At 39.2% G+C, this 19,997-nt stretch overlaps 1 protein-coding gene across 2 annotated transcripts; it reads right to left on the minus strand.

Annotated features, from left to right (window-relative positions):
• Window positions 1–1,394: 1,394 nt before the first annotated feature.
• On the minus strand, window positions 1,395–19,997 carry RAB22A (RAB22A, member RAS oncogene family). Of its 2 annotated transcripts, XM_041478586.1 has the most exons (8): window positions 19,861–19,997; window positions 17,971–18,050; window positions 15,148–15,229; window positions 11,113–11,184; window positions 10,873–10,979; window positions 8,944–9,053; window positions 7,481–7,608; window positions 1,395–5,736 (listed from the first exon to the last, which is right to left on the minus strand). In XM_041478586.1, the coding sequence occupies exons 1-7, from the start codon at window positions 19,894–19,896 to the stop codon at window positions 7,511–7,513; spliced, it is 585 nt and encodes a 194-aa protein (XP_041334520.1). In that variant the 5' UTR covers window positions 19,897–19,997; the 3' UTR covers window positions 1,395–5,736; window positions 7,481–7,510. The 2 variants fall into 2 exon arrangements, with proteins under 2 accessions (XP_041334520.1, XP_041334519.1); XM_041478585.1 differs by having other exon boundaries at window positions 1,395–7,608.

Below are 19,997 nucleotides of genomic sequence, written 5' to 3' on the forward strand. Positions count from 1 at the left end.
CTGAATGTAGGTTGTCAGGTTTTCGTTGCATGTAAATAATGTGTGTACGTTTAATGTTGTGCAGGTCAGATTCACTGAACTGGGTATGCATGGAGGCCACCTGCAATACCCCATCCCTGTTCCACAGACAGCTCTCACTGGGGACAATTCAGCCACAAGACTAAAAGGTAACTTCTTGCCCACAAGGGTTTTTGATTAACAGGAGAAAATTGGGATGAACACTGCAGGGAAATGCTGGACAGCACCTGAAAGCTTTGTACTGAAACAATTTTAAAGAACAGTTCATTTGTTGGAAAACTTCTACCTTAGAAGCTATGAAAGACTTGATCCAAGTGAAACATTCTCATTGTGTGTGTGAAAACCAAGTGGTTTGCATTTAATTCTCAGATTCCCTATGTAAACACATACAAATGTCTTTTTCTCTCTATTCCAGCATATTCCTTGTGTCTACCCTTCTTATGCTCTCTCTCCCTGATGCACATTCATGCCATCTTAGACAAACCCATCTGACACTATTCAAAAGCAGTTTGTTCACATCTAAGAGCATAACTTCAAAATTGCAGGTAACAAGAAATTTAAATTATTCCAGATCTCTGTTAAACAAAAGATGACATGGTATGTGTTTCCTGCATAGGAACTGCAGCCACTTGCTTAGTAAAAACTTGTACCCAACCTTTTCATGTGAAACAACAGCTCAGAAACAGGACTTTATGTAGCTTTTGAAGGTTGCTATTAACTCAACAGGTTAGATGTGCAAACCACATCTTTTAAGCACCATGTAAGACAAGCGAGTTAACTGCAGCCAAATCCGTATTTTTGAGGACTACATAAGCACCAGAGCAGTGGTTAAAAAAAGCAAGCTACCAACCAGCTGGCTGTATTAACAAACAAGAGAAGATCCCTTCCCAGCACAACAGGCCCACAACACAATGCAGATATTAAAAGCACTTTACAGTTTTGATTGACAGAAACCTGGCCTAAGCAGTTGAGAACTGTGCATTTCATGCAGTCTAAGGTAAAAGCAATGTATTAAATAACTTGGCCCTGATAGAATTTGTCAGGCCTTGCCCTGCTTGACAAGCCTGTGTGTGGCCTGCAGTTTCTCAGGCATGGTGCTGCAAAGAAAGGAAGTGTTACACAAAAGCTGCATTCTCTCTGCTGTTTGCCCCCATCCCTTCTTTGCACAGGATCTTCTGCCTTTGTCTGTGTGTACACAGACCAGGGAAAAGCTCCAGTTTTTGAACACTGGTAGTCAGGACTTCTGGAAAACAGCTATTCCAGTCATTTGTACATGTAAGTGATTGCCTACATTCCTCTTCTATAATTGTATTGCTATAGAGACTGTTTTTTAAGATGTGGAGAATTTTGGAAGCATTTATGAACAAGCCAGCACATTTATAAACAAAGCTTTTTATTAATAAAATGTTTACACCTTTTTTTTTTTTTTGCACAATACATCAGACTGGTAGTGATTTAGCATGTTATTACACTGTAAAAGTTTATTATGAATGCTTAGGCTGAAAAGGCTGTTTACATTATGTCAAATCAACATTTCTTTGTTTGCATTCTATGCACTATATGGGAGTGTAACGACTCAAACAAAAAGGAGAGAACAAAAGCCTGGTTTTCCTCATTAGCATCTACAAACCAACAATACAGACAAACCTGTACACGCTCTCAGGACCAGCCCAAGAGAAGACTAAAAAAAGTCTCAAAACATTCATAAGCTTGGGAATTCATCACTACAATATTTCATCACTAGTAATCTGACTACACTTCATGCAGTGAAGCAATGGGTGGAAATTTGTGCAGTTTACAGTGCTGCAAATGCTCTGTAACTTTGAGCGGCTTAAGTTTGTTTTAGTAAGAGATAATAGAAGGCACAGACCTTTCAACCCTTGTAACAGGTTAACCCATCCTAGAATGAAAAGGCAGAATGTTGTTATGAGTGACAAGAATTGCTGATACAAAGGTTAACCTTTACACATTTTACAGGCAAACATTTACTACACTGCAAGAGCTCTATGCATATCAGGTTATTTTTGTGTCCTGAACACACAAATGCAGTTTCTCAATCAGAAAAAAAAAACTTTTTTTTCTTCATAGTCCTCACTGTGGGGGGTACAAGTGGGAAGATTGCCAGGAAGTCTTAAGCATCTTAGCTACAGAAATGCAATCCATTTCTGTGCCTTAAATCAATTAACTCACCATCACAGTGTCAGTGTTGGATACACAATTTCAGAAAGAAGAACAAGAAAGGAAGTTAAAATACAGAAGAATGGACTAGAGGCTTACAATAACTTGCTCCTCCAGGTGAATGTCCTTTTAGCCTTTGTTATGTGGTAAAATACAGTCATGGCACAGGTCTCAGCTGCTGTAACAGTTTCATAAGGCTGTGCTAATGAATTACCCTTTAGCTTACACATATTTGCTGCTGTGACAGATACTTCTAGAACTTTGTGGCAAAATAGACACTACCACCTATCCTGGTCTAAATCCCATAAGGAAACAAAGAACAAATTGCCAAGAAAACATAATGGATTTAATAGGAAATACATACTGTAACATGAGTAAAAGTGAGGCAAGATAGTAGCAGTGAATCTCTCAAGGTGTCAGAGTTACAGAATATTCAAGTGCAACAACTGGATGGAGTATCACACCCACAGCGATGAAGAGCATGACAGAAGAGTGGTCTGTGTCCTTCAACAGTGGAAAAAGTTGGTTTGTTCAACAACACGTATGTGAAAACATCAACAGAAGCCAAGCAAAGCAAACCCCAACCTTCTTAAAAGAAAATCTTTACAAAGGTAATTAGCTCCTTAAATAAAATTTATACTTAGTGTTTAAGCAAAAATTTAGGAACATCAATTTGCAGGTTGATGTAACAGGAACAGCAAAATTGTTTCTTGTAAGAAGTCTTTATTCTACACTGAGAAAACTCATCCTACTGCCTCGATTCTTCATGTAAAATAGGGAGCACCACGTAACTCTCAGCCATTAGAACTTCTCTAAGTATTTCTGAATAGCTCTTCATAGCATGTGCACTCTGACAACACTATGATAAAAATTCAGGGCTGGGTGGGGTGGGAGGAAGTGGAGGGGGGAAGGAGGAGAAAGCTGACCCTAGGAACATTTTGACATGTCAGAAGCTCATCAGTATACTTGGATTTCAGGATAGTTTTATATCCTTGAAAGATTTTTTTATCTGTGACACTTTAGGGATAAAGTCTGGTAATGCTTGTTCAATTTTTTCCAAGTCGTGCATTTCTGATGGTAGCTGAGCAAGAAGTGGTTTGCATTGAGACCTCCAGAATATCAGAAGGGATTTTTCAGAAACAACATTAGCATCAGAAGGCCTAAAATAATTTTAGGGAATTATATTTTGGCACCTGAATTTTTGTAAGATATACAAACATGTATTTTCAAGCATATTCCTTTTGACAAGCTGGAACCATATGACTCAAAGGAAAACTAACATGACTACTTTAATACTAGAACTTGTATTTCCATCTTACATTGGTAATTCACACTATCATCATATTTCTGTAAATCTTCTGCCACCTACCATCACTAGGCTGTGATCTATTACCAAAGATGGGACCTGCACATGAAACATCAACAGTTTTCTATAGGGAATGTTTTGCAGATTTTTAGAGACTTAATTCAAAGTATACAATTCTTCTGCTTTGAGTAACTGACTTGTGATGTACAAACCATCTCAGGTGGCTGTACAATGACTTCCTGCTAGAAAAGTTAAGAAAGTTTGTCCTTTTCTCTCAACTATGAACCAAAAAGCCATTTTTAGAGGCTATAAGTATTCAGGAGAGATACATGAAGCCTTTTTACAAAATGAGCAGGGAGTGTAGAAGTTGAAGCCAGTGAATTATGCAGGTTCTCCTCGTGTTGGAGATGAGTTTGCCCTGCTTGTCTGTGGCTATTGCTGCTGAGTGAGGTTCACTCCAGGGTGAGCAGCTCCACTGTTCTGACAACTTCTGTCCTGTAAATCATCCATTCCTGTGCAGATTGCTGACACAGCTCACCACAAATAGCCTACGCCATCCTTAACACACACTAAAGACTGTTTCACAAGCAAGTAACTCAAACATCACTGCTAAAGCTTCCTTTTCCAACTAGTAATGTGTCATACTGGAACTAAACACTAATGTGAAGGAATAATTTAACCTCAACAGTGTAACAGAAAAAACCTTGCTGAGGCCAACTTTTAAATAATTCAAGATTTTCACCATTAATTACTTTTTGATAATTAAAATGAAGCTTTAACCAAGGCTGTAGTTCTCCCTCAACCAGGTTAAAGGATTAGACTTCCAAATCAATAAGTAGGTCCTGGCTCCTCTCCTCTTACTCTCTTCCCAAGCAAGTAAATAATCCTTCTTGAGCAGGCTGGTGGCATTAAATGTAAAGCAACACATCAAAGACTCCAGTCTGCATAAAACATCCCTCTAAACCATTAACTGTCTGATCCTGCAGCACTTAAAGGAAGGGTCTCACTGATGTCAGCAGGGATCTGGAGTGCAGAGATTTGTTGGACCTAAAATAAAGTCTTTACCTTCACAGTAACAGCAAAAGTTGTTAGAATTGTCTTAGAACTTTTCAAAGCACCTATAACAATTTTCAGTAGTATGATTACTAAATGCTACTAAATGTCAGTTTCTAAATTTCACCTACTTGGGCACTTGATATACCAGTTTTCAGCATGTATATAAAATATCCTAGAAAACTAACTACAGCACAGATTGAGAACCTGGCGAGTCGGCTAAGTGACTGTTTCAGTAGAGGGTCAGATGAAGACACCTTCCAAAACCTGGAGAGCACATTCAGGTTACTCCAAAGCTTAAGAATGAAATATTTATCAAATTTTATTTTTGTTCAATTCTATGACTTTCATGAGAAAGAACTGGTGGTGTTTAGAAGTCATTTTTTTTCAGCTAAAAATGCTCTGGATCAATGATATAACATACAACTTGTTACATTTTTACATGCATGACGTCTTTCCCTTTCAAACATGTTCTGCAGAAGTTAATCTGTGCAATATGCTCTGGGATGACCCTGCTTGAGCAGGGATGTTGAACCAGATTACTCACTGTGGTCCCTTTCAACCTGAACCATTCTGAGATTGTGTAATCCCCTTTGACAGTATCTGAAAGTTGAGTCTCTCTGATGAGCTCCACTCATTAGACAGAAAGACATGGTGGAATAAAACTTTAATCCTGAGCTTTTTTAACAACTTCTTACCAGGAAGAAAGTTATTAAAAACGTAGCTGGAATGGTTGATAATCTGTACTCCAAACACTCCAATGCCTATCTATCTCCAAATAGAGAAGCTATGTTAGGACAAAATATAATCAATTCCAGCAAGCCTAGTGCAAGATCAAAGCAGCTGACCTAACAAATTATTAATACAAAAGAAACCACTTTTCTCCATCAAAAATGAAACAATGAGCATGTGCATCTCATGCAGGGACGATTGCATTCAGTGTTCAGCAGGGCCACTGATCAATAAACACTTCTCTGGACTCAGAAGAACTTACACCAACTGTCTGTCTTTTTAAATAGGCAAATATTAAGAAGCAGCCTCACTCCAGGGCTGGCAGTTTGGACAATCTGGAACACTGGCTGTTATACTTTACCTGCAGCAATTCAAGATCAGATCTGCAGAAAGAGTAGGGTGCATACCCATGGAGTTGGATTTCTTGGGCTCTCTAGAAGCCTGTGGGACTGTGGCAAAGGAGGCAGAATTGGCAATGCAGGCAGGGTAAGGAAAAGGCATGACAAAAATGTAGTCACCAAATATCATTAAACTCACTGACATGTCCAAAAACCTCAATGTACCAGTTTGCCTGTTCTGCTCCAGCTCTCCAAGAATTTTCAGTAACACAAGTGAATCTGAAGTATCCTTTCATTTCTTACAAATCCTTTCATTTCTTACAAATTTTCCCACATTTCCTTCAGAGAAAATACTTGAGATGATAGAAAACCAGATTAAAAAAAAGAATAAGCATCATCATGAGTTCAGTTGGATACTAAAGCTAACCAGCATATTTTAGTATATACTCAAGTCTATCAAGCTCTTTTTCTTCAAAAGTATAAAAGTTTCTCACTAGTGCTGGTAAGAAACAAAAAGTAAAAATAAATAAAATAGCACAAACAGGTATGGTCAACCTATAGTTTAACTGAAAGCCTACTAAAATCCATACAGAATAAGCTAAACACTGATTTGCTAAAAACCCTCACAGATGAAAAACCCCAGGAACCAAGAGGTAATGATCTACATTACCATGTCTTAAGGTTACTTCCTATGTGTATTTTTGTGCCTAAAATAGGAAAGACTGGGTGCACCCCAGATGAAAGCTTGTTCAACAGACAGGCCTTGTGCTGCCCCAACAGGATGTTCTATTTGCCCTTTCAAATGTCATTGAAAGAGAAAGAATTTCATCTGCCTCTGGATGAACTCACAGTGACAATACCTAAAATGCAGGAAAAAACCCCTGATGGAGATTCCCCAAGAGTTTATCCCTAGGTGTGGAATGGAAGGAGTGTAGAAGATTGTATTATTTTTTACTGTTTTTACATAATTTATAACACTTTAAACATTGGTCTCATAAATATAATATGAACACTTTACACATGCCAAGCAATTAAAAGCTTTCCCCAAAACCTTGTAGGTCTTATCAGAACCACTGGCAGCACCTGTTTACAGCATCTCTTTTTAGTCAGTAACCACTTCATTTAGTCAGATCTACAAGTAATTTTCTTCAACCAACATCTTAATATTAAAAAACTTGTAACAACAAAAAGATGCCTATAAGCATAGCAGCCTATAAGCATAGCAGTCTGCCTTAAAGTGATTACAGTCAGCATGAAAAAGAAGATTGTCTGTGGTTTAAGATCTGTTGCTTGTGTCCCCACCCCCAGTGCAGATCATCCTTAAATAAAAAGTGCAAATGGGATTTGGGGACTGGATGGACTGATTTGCCTACTATTTGTCTTCAGCTGCTTATTCTGTAGCCATCTCACATCAACTGTCCCATCATACTTTGGAGTAGCTACACCAAAATTTAAAATAAGGCTCACTGAAGAAAAGGAAGAAATGACATCTAACTTCCAGACTTCTCCTAACCCAATCTCCCACGAAAGTGCTCATTTCCCTTTTTACAAAAAAACCTCCCAAAACCTCGATTACAAAACTACGAAAACATTTCAGTTCTACCATCCACGCAGTCACCTTCCAATCAAGCAAGGCCAAAGAAGTGATGATGGATTCCCTTTGAATGCAAGAGACACTGCACGCTGTGGCAGCCAGCAGGCTGCCCTGACCACTGCAGTCTTTTCTGCGCGCGCACAGGTGTCAGATGAGCCGGTCCCTTTTTGGGGGACCCCGGGTGTATGAACACCAGCAGATAAAGATCTAAGACTGATAATATAAACCCAATGTGAACCGTTAACTTCCAAGACCACCTACTGTATAAAGTTTGACTTTCTGAGGGGTCAGTCAACAGCAGCTGCGTTTTGTCACCGATGGCTGTCGTCGAAGTTTGAAGCCCTTCCCACTGGATGCGGGGTTGGTGTCAGTGGATGGAATTCTGCGACCTACAAGGAGGCAGGAAAAAGAAATATATAGGAAATGTTATACTTGAAACTAATTCTAAGCATCCGGTGTATGCTCTGTATATAAAAATGTGCCTTCAATTAGCTACAGGTCACTAGGGATGACATTCCTGCCCAGCAGGATGGCAGCAACAGTCTGTGTTATGTCTGTAAGAGGGACGGCTGCACAAAAGGACAGCGGAGGCAGTTTGAAGTCAATTTAGCAGCAGCTACACTTCAGATTCATCTAGACCTGGACAGCTAAGCTGTAAAAGCACTTGGAGAATACTTTGCAGGATGCAATACCATCTGGAATAGCTTGAGAACAACCATCTTGACCTGGATTTCCACAGATTACCTGCATCGGCCTTAACAAAGGGGTGCTTGTAGAGAGAGCTGCTTTACTCATCTCATCAGTCTTTAAAATGGACTGTTCCTGGTTGAGCATTCTCTTCTGAGGAAGATTTATGATTTTTTTCCCCCCATAATTTATTCAAGATCAATTTTAGAGAGCAACTATTAAGTCAATAAATCAGGAAGCTAATCTACAGCACAATAGTTTTTACATCAGCTTCAATATATTCAGCTGCTTCTATAGACCCTATTTTTTTTCTTAAGTCAGATGTTTCTGTAGTTAGTCCTCTTTTCACAAACAGGCTGACACACCTGCACATTGGTGCTGCTACTTGACACATATCCTCCAAATAATATTGCATAGAATTCACTTTGGAATGCTGTCTGCTTTTTATTCACATATATAAAAAGTATCATTGTTATCCTCACCACAAATGGGACAGAAAAGATTTGCAATTTAATATAAAAAAACCCTAAGGTACTACAAACATACTTGAGGAAAATCTACATGCAGTAGTTGCTATTCCCCATGCAGTAATCTGGTATTTATGAATTTTTGTATTTTTAAAAATACACTTATTTTAGCCTAAGCACTAAGAGTGAGAACTTAATTCCTTTTCTCAGATGTATGAAGTCTGGATCGTCCTCATGCCATTTCCTTCCTCCTCCATAACCTTGGAAGTACTAATTGGAACATTCAATAACAGACATGGTAAGATGACACTGACTTCTGACATGAGTACCTCGCCTGCTATTTATCCAGCAGCATCACAGTAGGCTGAAAACCTCTAGAAGGAATATCTAGAGGTCATTAGGCGACCAGAAATTCATGCAGCTCATTTTGCAGTTTGTAGTCACGTCAGACTTTAATGAATTTAGTATTAAGTCCGTAAATTTTCACCCAAACAGCACAAGGAGTAATATACAAATCAAATTTCTGCTCAATTTTTTTTTCAGAAGTGCATTAACTGTTTAAATACTTACTAATTTCTATAAAGAGTTCATTAATGTTTATTGCATTTTTCGCACTTGTCTCTACAAATATTGCATGAATGGAATCTGCATAGTCTTTAGCATCTTTTTCCATGACTTCTCTGGGAAAAAAAAAAAAAACAAAGAAAAATTCATGAATGCAAAAGAACCCCATTACTCAAAACCTTAAGGGAGAGATTAAGTTTTTAAGTGTCTCCTATAATGAATATTTTACCTGTTTAGCATCACAGTGCTCCCTCATGCTGAAGCTGATGCTCATTCTTTACTCTGTGCTGTCTCCCTGCCTTGAGGCATGAGCACAATCATGAACTACCCAAGGCCTTAATCCATCTGACAACACTGCAGTGATTTTGTCTGGAGTGCTCTAAGCTTGGGTCTGCAATCAATCCTTCTGGTGTGTTATTCACCCCACCAGCTTTATATGTCCTAAGAAAAGCCTAAAGCATTATTTCCAATCATCCTGTGCATTTTTTATGACTCTTTACAAAACCAAAGAATCTCCCAAAATCATCAGCACAGCATTTACTTTGAATGAATATGTAGCTGTAAAAAAGGAGTATTTTTATACTGAGCACACAGAGGTGTACAAGTTATTCTGCACCCCAAAGTAGGCAAGTTGATGATTTTGTATCTTTCCTTAAACAAAATGAAAAATACAAACCCCAGTAACTGTAGGGAGGTCTGGACTTTATGTTGTATCACTTCACATACAATTTCTACAACACACAGGCTACTTTCAGTAATGAAGGACTTTAGGACATCAAGAGCACGGACTTTGAGCACTGACTCCAATAATGCCTCTGACTAAAGTGCAAGGAATCTTCCTCATTAGCTTGAAGAGCAATGTTTACACTTATGATGCCAGCTGAGCATGTGAGATGTGAATTCTGTTCCAAATAATTTTACACTCTATTTCCTTCAAAAGACATGCTACTTCTAATCAAAGTTATTAGAGCTCACTAGATGACTTCTAGGTATTAACAATTTGTAAAACCATACTCAGAGCAACCTTTGCAGTGTTAATACTTTGCAATGGTTCTTTAAACATGCAACCAGCTGTCTCCTTTGAGACACCAGCTGTGGTGCCTTTTCCAGCAAAACCTAAACCCAAGAAGTTTACACACACCTTCTTTCTGAATTTTGGCTTATTTAACCAGGACATCAATAAAAAAGGCCTTCTTTTGTTTTTAGTACATGCCTTCCTGAAAGTTTGGCTGTTCATAAAGTTTCTCAAGAGCTTTTCCCGCTCCCTGCAACTATTTTGGCCACGGCCAATTCCACCCCAATATTTAAGCAGGGAAGGAAGGCACCTGAACAAGCAAGTCAGAAAAACCTACACAATGCTTTCCAACAGGCTTGGTGTTTTTCCTAACAAAATGAGGTGCTACAGACTGACAGGGGCACTTCTTGTAAAGTGAGGTAAACAGCTTCTATTACACTATAGTTTCACAGGCAGTTTAGGTTTGTGTAACTTGGCACTGCCACCAGAAAAGGTAATCCTGTCTCCTTGTAAACTGCTCATTCCTAACTCTGCTATCCCCACACCATTATGCCAGCAAGTGTTCATGGTGTGAGAAAGATAAATATACTTGGATCAGTTTTCTTTTTTTTTTAAGGGTTAGTTTTAATCTGGATCCATTTTACAGCCCAATTTACTGCCCAATCACACGTGTACTCACACCAGCACAGGAGAGGAAGTGGGTGAGACCATCCAAGGGCAGACTAACCACATCTTCTGACAGCAGAAACAGCTCAAACCCCATGTCCTCTGACAGCAGAAACAGCTCAAATCCCTTGTGAAACTACAACACTAGAGCAGAACAGCTTAAATTGTTCTATACCTTTCAGCTGCTCTAAAATCTTAAAATATGTAATGCTAGGGCTTAAGGAAAACCCTCAAAACTGACAGCAGTTATTTACCTGACATCATTAAGATCACACTTATTTCCTGCAATAGCTACAACAATGTTGGGAGGTCCATGCTGGCGAAGCTCTTTAACCCAGTTCTTTAACGTTGAGAAAGTTTCCTAATGTGGGAAAAAAAAAAAAAAAGAAAAGAAAGAAGACGGAAGGAATTAAGAAATTAAGAGTCAGAACTGGCCATGACATAAAGAAAAAACCCCAGAAATTGTAATGCTGGGTCAAGATCAAGTTTCTTACCTCTTTTGTGATGTCATACACTATAATGGCTGCTGCTGACCCTCGGTAATACATCGGGGCTAAAGCACGAAACTGGAAGAAAGACAGCAAACATAAACCTGATCTTCCTCTGACCTCCAGAACCTCACTATCATTAGTATTACTATTGATAAAAGTGAAAACCAAGATCACAGCAGTGAAAAACTTTCCTTTACAGTCACAACTAGTCTGTGCAGTAGAGCACATAATCTCCCAGGAAGGCATTGTTCTGCTAAGGCCAGGCAATAAATCGTGTGGGGCTCAGCAGCACCTACTGCAAACAGCAGGAAAGCAACCTTGATCTTATTTTGCCTAGATTAGAACCTCTCCCTTAACAGACTGTCTACACAAACATGCATGTGCTCAACTTGAAACACCAAACAAGGGCAGAAATTCAGGGAGAAGCAAGGTCAACTTTGACTAAGACAAAAATGTTAAAAAAACTAGCATATATTAATTTTGATCTGAAATGTTCAGATCAGAAGCTACTATCAACTTCTAGCCCTGTGGATCAGTCATCAGACTTAAATGCTAGAAATGTTGATTTCTTCAGAATGTAACTTATGGCTTTAAGGATTTTGCTTCAGTTTTTCCCTCAAATTTAGAAGCACATTTAAACCAAAAAACTGCAAAAGCCCACAACTATGTGCCCTGTTGGAAGCAGAGCTTTAAGGAACACTCTAGATAAAAGGCTGTTTTCTTGCAATTTTCAGAATTAAATCTACAGCAGGTCTGTTTGCTTTGTAGGACTGTACCTTTGAGTGGACAGAACCTTATGAATCCAGTGCTAAAAAAGAGCAATAAAGTACACAATCACGTTGCATCAAAAATATCAATGAAGCATTCTTAAGAACAGTGGGATATTCTGCCAACTTTAAAAAAGCCAAGACAACTAATCTAGCAACCAGAACTTTCCTTCAAAGTGCAGAGTAAACTGCATGTATTGGTTTCATGTAAGCATTATGATTTAGAGCTTTTGTGCATCTTATTACTCAAGGTAAAAATAATGAATTGGATACAGTTTTTCATAAAGGCTTATTCATTTCTAATAAAATACCAATTTCCTTTTGCTTAGTACAGTTCAACTGAGAGCAATATAATAAATCATAAAAATCTTGCTATAAAGCAGAATTCCAGACCATTTACATTTGGCTCTCAAATTCTGTTTTGAAAATAGGATTTTGAATGCAAAGTTCAGAATATAAAAATATTTAATAGTGGGAAAGGGAAACATGGGCAGGCATTCAGTTCACATTGGGACATAATCCCTCTCTTCCTTCTAAGTACTAAAATATAAAGGGAAACATATTTGGTAAACCACCACTTGGACTGGTTGCAACCTGGCTTTTTGATTATTTCACTATTTACATTGGGAATAAACCAACTTTCACTTGCTGATTTTGTATTACTCTCATTTCCTGTCTGCTAACACTTAGATACTTTTTTCCACCTAAGAGCAGTCAGCAGATAAAATATATTAACAAAACAGATGTTACCAGAAACACTGGATTTTCCTTTTGCAATTTTTCCAAAGACTTCAGCTTGCCCCCAGTCTCCAATTTGTGTTTTTACAGAATTATTAATGTAATTATGCATAATGTAACTATGCAGGGAAACTCAAAACCGTTAGGTAAGAAAGCAAAAATTCTAATTACTGTAAGTGACCTCCTATCAATTGAGCTCAGTGTAAAAGAAATGAGAGAAGAAATAAGGTCTGTGTGCAGATGAGGTGTGTGAATGACTTGGTGCACATTTCCAGCTCTGGAACAAGGCTATCCAGCCACCCCAAAGCCACTGAGAGCAAGGGGGTGCCCAGGGCAGTACAGCACTATTTGCAGCTGGGCTTTTGAAATGGGAAACAGCACACACTCTTCAAGAAGCCAGGACTGTGAATTCCATGCATTCCACATCATAGCTCAGCAGAGACATTTCAGCTCCAAGAATGGTGTGGACATTTTTAGTATTCCAGATCTATTCCACAGAGGGAATCCCTTCCATAATTCATTGGCAGATACATTGCATGACCACAAAACTGTGCTACAGATTTCAGGGCCAGGCAGGTGTACAGCCCATTTGTGACAGCACTGACAGTGCTGTCCTGCTCTGGGGAAAGAAATCTTTTTGAAGATACTGAATCATTTCAAAGTAAACACCCCTGCTCACATTTCACTGATTTCCTTGGTTATACTGGGGTGTCCAGTGAGTTCTCTCAAACATGGAATATAAACTTCACAGGTGTCACAGCTCCTGGGTCACAGTCCTGGTAAGACACCTTTCCTTTTTTGATTTCAATAAAGATATCAAGCAACTTGTATGGAAGAAAATTAAAGAGGTATCACAGAGAATCCAAAAATAGATCAGGAACATGCTAGTCATGTACAGAGATCCTTCCTCAGATTAGATGTGCTGAAGCCAAATTACAGGATCCTCCCATTGCTTGCACAGTTAAAGTGAACAGGATGGAATGCTAAAATGTAATGGATGTTTCCTGCCAAATAGTGGCAGGCATGTTTATAAAGCTTTTCATTTAAGAGTACCAACCTCTAAAAATTCATACTCTACCTCTCAGAATATCACTTTGCAGCAATAACATTCCAGAATGGGCTATGATGTTCACTTAAGACAAACTATTTACAGCAAATGCTGACTGACTGCTGGGAATTGAAGGGCTCAGGATATTTTTGATAACACAAAATGCTGTTGGACATATTCCTGGGAAACATCCCTGACAACTTCAGTTTGCTTTATATGATGCTGTTGGAAGGAAATAAATTGTCATTCAAAACTGACAGCACTAAATCACGATACAAATACCCTTGAGTTACTTCCTAGCCATCAAGGCTATTATCAAGCCAAAAAGCTGGCAACTCAGTTCCACCAGGAATCCTAAAGGTCAAGTGCCTGTGGATAGGGATGACTGAGGCTTTATAAAGTGTTTGTTCTGTTTGTTTTTATTAGGAGGGTTGTTTTGTTGGTTTGGTTTTTTGTTTGGGCTGTTTCTCAAGCCAATCCTGAAAAGCAGTACAGCTGTATTTGCCAGTTGTTATCCTAAAGTTATAACCCAACCTTTGTCACAGTTACCTCACATTCTAAATAAACTCATCTTGAGTAAGTGGCAGCTGCCAGTAGTTCACTTGCAGTCAAGAAACAGCAACAATAAGCACTGTTAATACAGCTACTGTAATTTCTACCACTCTTACTAGTAATCCATAAGCAAGCAAGTACCCTAGCAAAGTCTTCCTTTTCATTCCAATAAAAATCATGCAAATTAATTAGCTGGGATTTCATCTGATTAGTCATTTTCTTCAAAGCTTTTGTTGCCTCCCCTCAGAACTATGCATGCTGCAGAGATCAAAATCCCAAACTATCAAATTAAAATTTAAATTTCAAAAGAGATTCTTCAACATACCTTCTAACACCATCAGATTTGATTAGTAAAACTTTACAAAAGAATAAAAGAGCAGTTATCACCTGTAACATTGCTTGAAACTTTTCTTTGGAAAGCCTAAATCTACATCCTACTCACATTTACAACCTAACAGTGAAGCTAACAGAATGTGTTAGCAGTTGTGCGTTTTTCCAGAATCAAGGCCTTACTTGTACTATGAAACATGGTAATTCATCTCACTTTGATTCTTGTGTTGCTGCACTGGCTGTGAACATTGCAGTTGAAGGTTTAAAGCTCAGCTAGAAATGGTACTAGAGAGAGCTGCTGGCTTCCCCCTACACCAGCCTTGTTTTCTGTGGAAGGACCATTCCCTTTCAGTGAATCTAAACCCACACTATTGTTTCATAAACTCCTCTTAGGTAATCTTCCTTACCTTTACACTTAAATCATGACAACAATGAAAAATAAAAACATATGTACAGCACCCACATCTTGATAGGAACCTGCATAGAAACAAGTGTTCTAATACATGTTTGTAAAACCACATTACTTTGTGTCTTTCAGGGGCAGAGTTGAAAATAACACAAGCTCTGGCCCAAACTTTCTCCACAGATATTGATTTTACTTACCCGCTCCTGTCCAGCTGTATCCCAAATCAGGAATTTATGCAGCTCATTTTGATACTGTACAGTCTTGGTCATAAATGAGGCTCTGAAAAAAAAAGACACAGTTCATGCTTTTTGAGAATATAAATTCATCCTTAGAACATTCATTACCACCATGAGCTTTCAAGAAGGTTCACATTCCAATAAAAGTGCTTTCCCCACACATAAACACACCAATTGATGAAACATTTCAGATATAAAGGCTGAAATTAAGAGAGAATGAAATGTCCTTTCAGAGACTGGCATTCAACTACCAAAACACAACATATTATAGGTTTTGTTTATAAGCTTTGGATAAAAATATATAGGATGTATGGCCAAAACAGCCAGAAAGGTCAGCCTTTTAACAACATCCTTCCTCACAGCAATCACTTCATTGCACACTGGAAACTTCCAGGGGGAAAGAGGTCAAATTCTTCCCTTTATTTCTTTTCCTATCTCTGTACTAACATTCAGATAAGTGCTAGTAAATCCATACTTGGCAATAAAATAGGAGATGGATATCAGTATTGGTAGGCGTTAACAGGACATAGAAATCAATAGAGTAAATTGCTTGTTGTCTGCACCCCGTACAGCTCCCCAATTACATATTTTAGTTTGCAGAGGCTCTTGGACTTCCAGAAGACAAAAAAAGATCTCTCCTACTCTCCAGGTTCTTCTCCCCTTGCCCAAATTCTAGATGTTTTACAGTTGCAAAGTACTTTTGTGGTTTATTTGATCTGCTTTAGCTGAATGAGTGTATTACCCATAAGAATATGGATTCAGCGACTTACTCTTTTACAAGAGGGAGTCCTTTGCTCTATCTCTCACCTCTAGGCACATTTTTCACTGGAAAAACCACACACTGAATTCAAATCCTTGTACAGCTGGAACTATAAGTGACATAACTGCTTTAAGCACATGAGATCCCACACTGTGAACTTGAACACTTCTTATGTGATTAATTCCCGCCACTTGAAAATACTACAGACTTCCAAACTTGTTCTTCTGCCAGTTTTGACAGGATTGTGAAGTCACTGGAGCTTCTTACAGTACCCCAAACTGAGTCAGACTCAGAGAGCAAGAGTATATCAGCACAATCAGCCTTGAATACCTGAGCCCAGGACTCTGAACTTGAGTTTATCTTGGGGCTTAAGAACCACTCAATGATGTCCTTGACACTTTTGTAGCAAATGTAACTGCAGGCTTTGGACTTGTTTCAATGCTATAAGAGGACAATTAGCTACATACATTAAAGAAAAGGAAAGGAAGCAGTTACACAATGTTTCAGCTGTTAATCTTCTCCCCATTCCTTAAACCCCTCAGCATCCTGAGGGGAGAAAAGTTGCAGAATTCTGACAGGGCTTCTGCAGCTGCCCATATCAGAAATTGAGCAATGAACATTGACAACAACAAAGTGTGATTGCTCAGCTGACTCTAAGAGGAATGAAAACAGGACAGGAAACAAGATCATATCTCATGAACTCAAAGACCCAGGGAATAAAGTTGAAACATTCTCAGCTTTACTTTTGCAAGATGCTCAAAGCTCTTCTAATCCTTACTTTGTCCTTTCTACCTACTAGTCTCAATTAGGAAATAAAAGCAAGGTATAAAAAAAAGTAAAAATTAATTTAAGTTTTTGGACTGTGAATCTTGTTGGAACTTCACACAATCCCTGCATTTGGACAAGTTTTGATTAATTTATATAGAAAATTACCAAAATAACCAGTCCTCAGACCATGAATGATTTTCTTAAGGTTGGTAAGAGGTAAATTTTCAGTCTGTCACTTCAAGCAACTATAATGATCTCAGTACTGTTAATAAACCTCTGTTAACAGAAAAATTTAAACAAAACTTCTACAGAACATTTTGCAGTTCAATGTCAGTACTCAAAAAAAGAGGGGGGGTGTAAAGGAAAAGAGAGAGATCTCTGAGACCCCAATTTTTCAGAAGGACAGGATGAGACACAGCTGATCTTTATCAGCAGGATCTTTTTTGGTCAAAGCTGTAGCAGAGCCTGTGAGACACCTGAGACAGGAAGCTGTACTGACACCCCCACACACCTCTTGGCATCAAGCAAAGGCTGTCCTCCCATAGGCCAAAAATTGGTTCTGATCAAAGCATCCCAAAAGACACTTACTAAGGAAAAAAAAAGACAGCAAAAGAAATAAAAAGATCCAACCACTCCAAGAATTCCTGATGCTTGCCCTTCCTTCTATCCATTCAAAGATTTGAAATCAATAATGTTGCTACTCTGCGGCTCAAATTTCAGACATCCCCCTTACCTATGAGACCAACTGCAAAACCAGTTTAATCAGTTAGATTTGTGTGTGCATTGCATACAGATGTGTAACATTTTAACTAATTAGTGGTGAGACCTACCTGAATTAGTATGTTAACCACCCTCAAAAACCCAGAAGACTTCCAGTACTTGAGTCTTAAAAAATAAATGAATTAGAAACTGTGGAGTTGCACAACAATTAGAATTTGAAATTTAAGGGTTGTGCACGAGAAAAGCATGCTGCCCCTTTAGCAGCAGCATCTGTAGTGTAATTTATTCACTGTTAGCTTAGATTAACAACACAAAAATGGGTTCAGACCTTTCAGATGAAAATGGAAGCTGCAGGAGTGCTGAGGAGTGCTGAGAACACTCCTACGTGTCCTGAGGTAGCTCCCAAGCTTAATTAAGGTTGCTGTTATGTTTATTACCACATTTAACTGCCACACACGAAGAACTCCCAAGTGATCTATTCAGGTAATTTCATTTTATTCTTGCACAAATCACATTTACTTCATTTAGTTTCTTACCCTATTGTTGGGTTGATGTTGGGATCAAAGCTATCTTCAACAAATCTCCACACAATACTTGATTTGCCCACACCAGTGTCCTAAGAAGAGAACAGAAACAATTGAAAGTAGTATTAATTACTACAGACAGATGATTCTTTTTGTTCTCAAATCCTGCAGTACACTGCAGTGAGTAACACATTCCTGCAGAGAATCTCAGAGAAGTTGTGAAATACTTCAGGTATTACATTAATTTAATAGAAAATGAAAGGTCTGTAACAAGTTACAGTTTTCTAAACAAAATTGTTGAATTTTTTTTTTTGAAGGACCACAAAAATCTGCATTCACACTTATTATTAATCAAACTTTGGGCTTTTTTACAAAGCCATGCACACCTCCCAATGGAACAGCAGTGGGAAAAGACCACTTTTGGTAAAACATACAGCAGTTGAGTACAGCTTACCAGGATGGAGGACCAGTGGAGTACATGAAGTTATACAAGTGTGACACATGCATTCAACCTCTGACTAATGCTGTCCCACCCTGCTTAATGAAAGACTTGAAATTTCTTCTGTGACACACCTGAAACATGTTACTAATGCAACTCTACAGTGCTGAAAATGGTGAAAGAAGAAACAAACCATGAAAATTCTGGATTGTGTATATGGTTAAAAAGCAAAAGGTCACATTTAGAAGTGAAATTAAACTCTTAGTAGTAAAACGCTTCTCAGTAGAAGCTGGACATTTGAAATTGTATTTTATTTAAGACGTGTGAAAACAAACTTTTTGCTTTACATTTCCTGAGTCATTAAAACTTTAAGAAATAAACCCCTGAGGAATTGCTTCACTGAAAATGAAGTTTTATGTCATTCATGCTTTTTTTTCCCCCAAAACTCCTGAATATTGCAGTAATTTGGGTACACTATGTACGATTGTGTTCATCTTGCCAAGCTATTTTCCTCTTCAGAAAAAGCACATTGTCATAGCTCTGTATTTTACACTGCAGTCTCATTAATCAGAGCAAATCTTAAAAAAGAGAAACACAGATGTGGTTCCTGGCTCAGGGAATTCAAGGACAAATTTTCCTGGGTGCTTATTCTCCTTTTCTTCCACAACAAAAGGTTTCTCAGGCCAGGTGAACACAAACAGTAGTTACCTCAAATACCTTCACAAGATGAAGGGCACACAAACACATAATCTTCCCCTCTGAAGGGCAAGGTGGCCATTTAGAAGCAGAAAACAACTCTGAACAGAGGGTTTCAGTGCAGGTGGTGACACCTCCACCTGTTCAACGTGGGTCTCTCCGACCAAACCAAGCCAACAAGCAGCTTCATTCCCTTCAATTTTTAAACTTCTACTTCACTTTGCTCCACGTCTCCTCCTTCCACCACCTGCAAGACTTTCCTGCATATGTTCTCACAATATAAGTTCAGACCCCTCCCTCTCTCCCACCAATTTGATTTCAGGCGCTTCTATTTATTTTGTGGACTCTAAGCCTGAAAGGGCCTGGGAGGAAAAGGGAAGCATACACTGGATATTCATGCTTCCTCTGTTATTTTTTAAAAAGGAGAACAGGGTAGAAAAGGAGCTATATTGACCCCTGGCAGACGCCTCCCTCGCGGCGGGGAAGGCGCCTCCGCCCGGTCCCCTCAGAGAGACGGGGCGAGGGCCGGGCAGCGCCCGGGGAGAGCTCCCCACACTCGGCACCTCTCCGGGCTCTGGCAGAGGCTCTCCAGGCTCTGAGAGAAGCTTTCCACCATCACCACAGAGCCTCTCCAGCTTCCGACAGAGGCTCTCCGCCATCACCAGAGGCTTCCCAGAGCTCTGACAAGAGGCTCCCCGCCACCACAGAGCTTCTCCAGCCAGCCCCTCATTCCGCTCCCACCCTCTCTCCCGCCACCCAGCACTTACCCCCAGAAGGCAAACTTTCAGCTCCCTCAGAGCCATGGCCGGGCAGGCAGCGCCTTCAGCGAGCGCCTGAGACGCGGCCCAGCACGATCATCGCCGTCCCCGCGGCGGCCGCCCCCCGCCCGCCCCTGTTACCCGCA

Source organism: Pyrgilauda ruficollis, unplaced genomic scaffold, assembly GCF_017590135.1.
Source record: "Pyrgilauda ruficollis isolate IOZ18807 unplaced genomic scaffold, ASM1759013v1 scaffold45, whole genome shotgun sequence".
Lineage (NCBI taxonomy): Eukaryota > Metazoa > Chordata > Aves > Passeriformes > Passeridae > Pyrgilauda > Pyrgilauda ruficollis.

Coding starts and splice junctions, on each gene's coding strand:
- RAB22A (XM_041478586.1), bottom strand. CDS start 19,896: ATGGCTCTGAGGGAGCTGAAAGTTTGCCTTCTGGGG. Junction 15,230..17,970: donor AACATCAACCCAACAATAGG/GTAAGAAACTAA, acceptor TTTTTTTTTCAG/AGCCTCATTTATGACCAAGA. Junction 9,054..10,872: donor TGTGATCTTAATGATGTCAG/GTAAATAACTGC, acceptor TTTTTTTCCCAG/AGAAGTCATGGAAAAAGATG.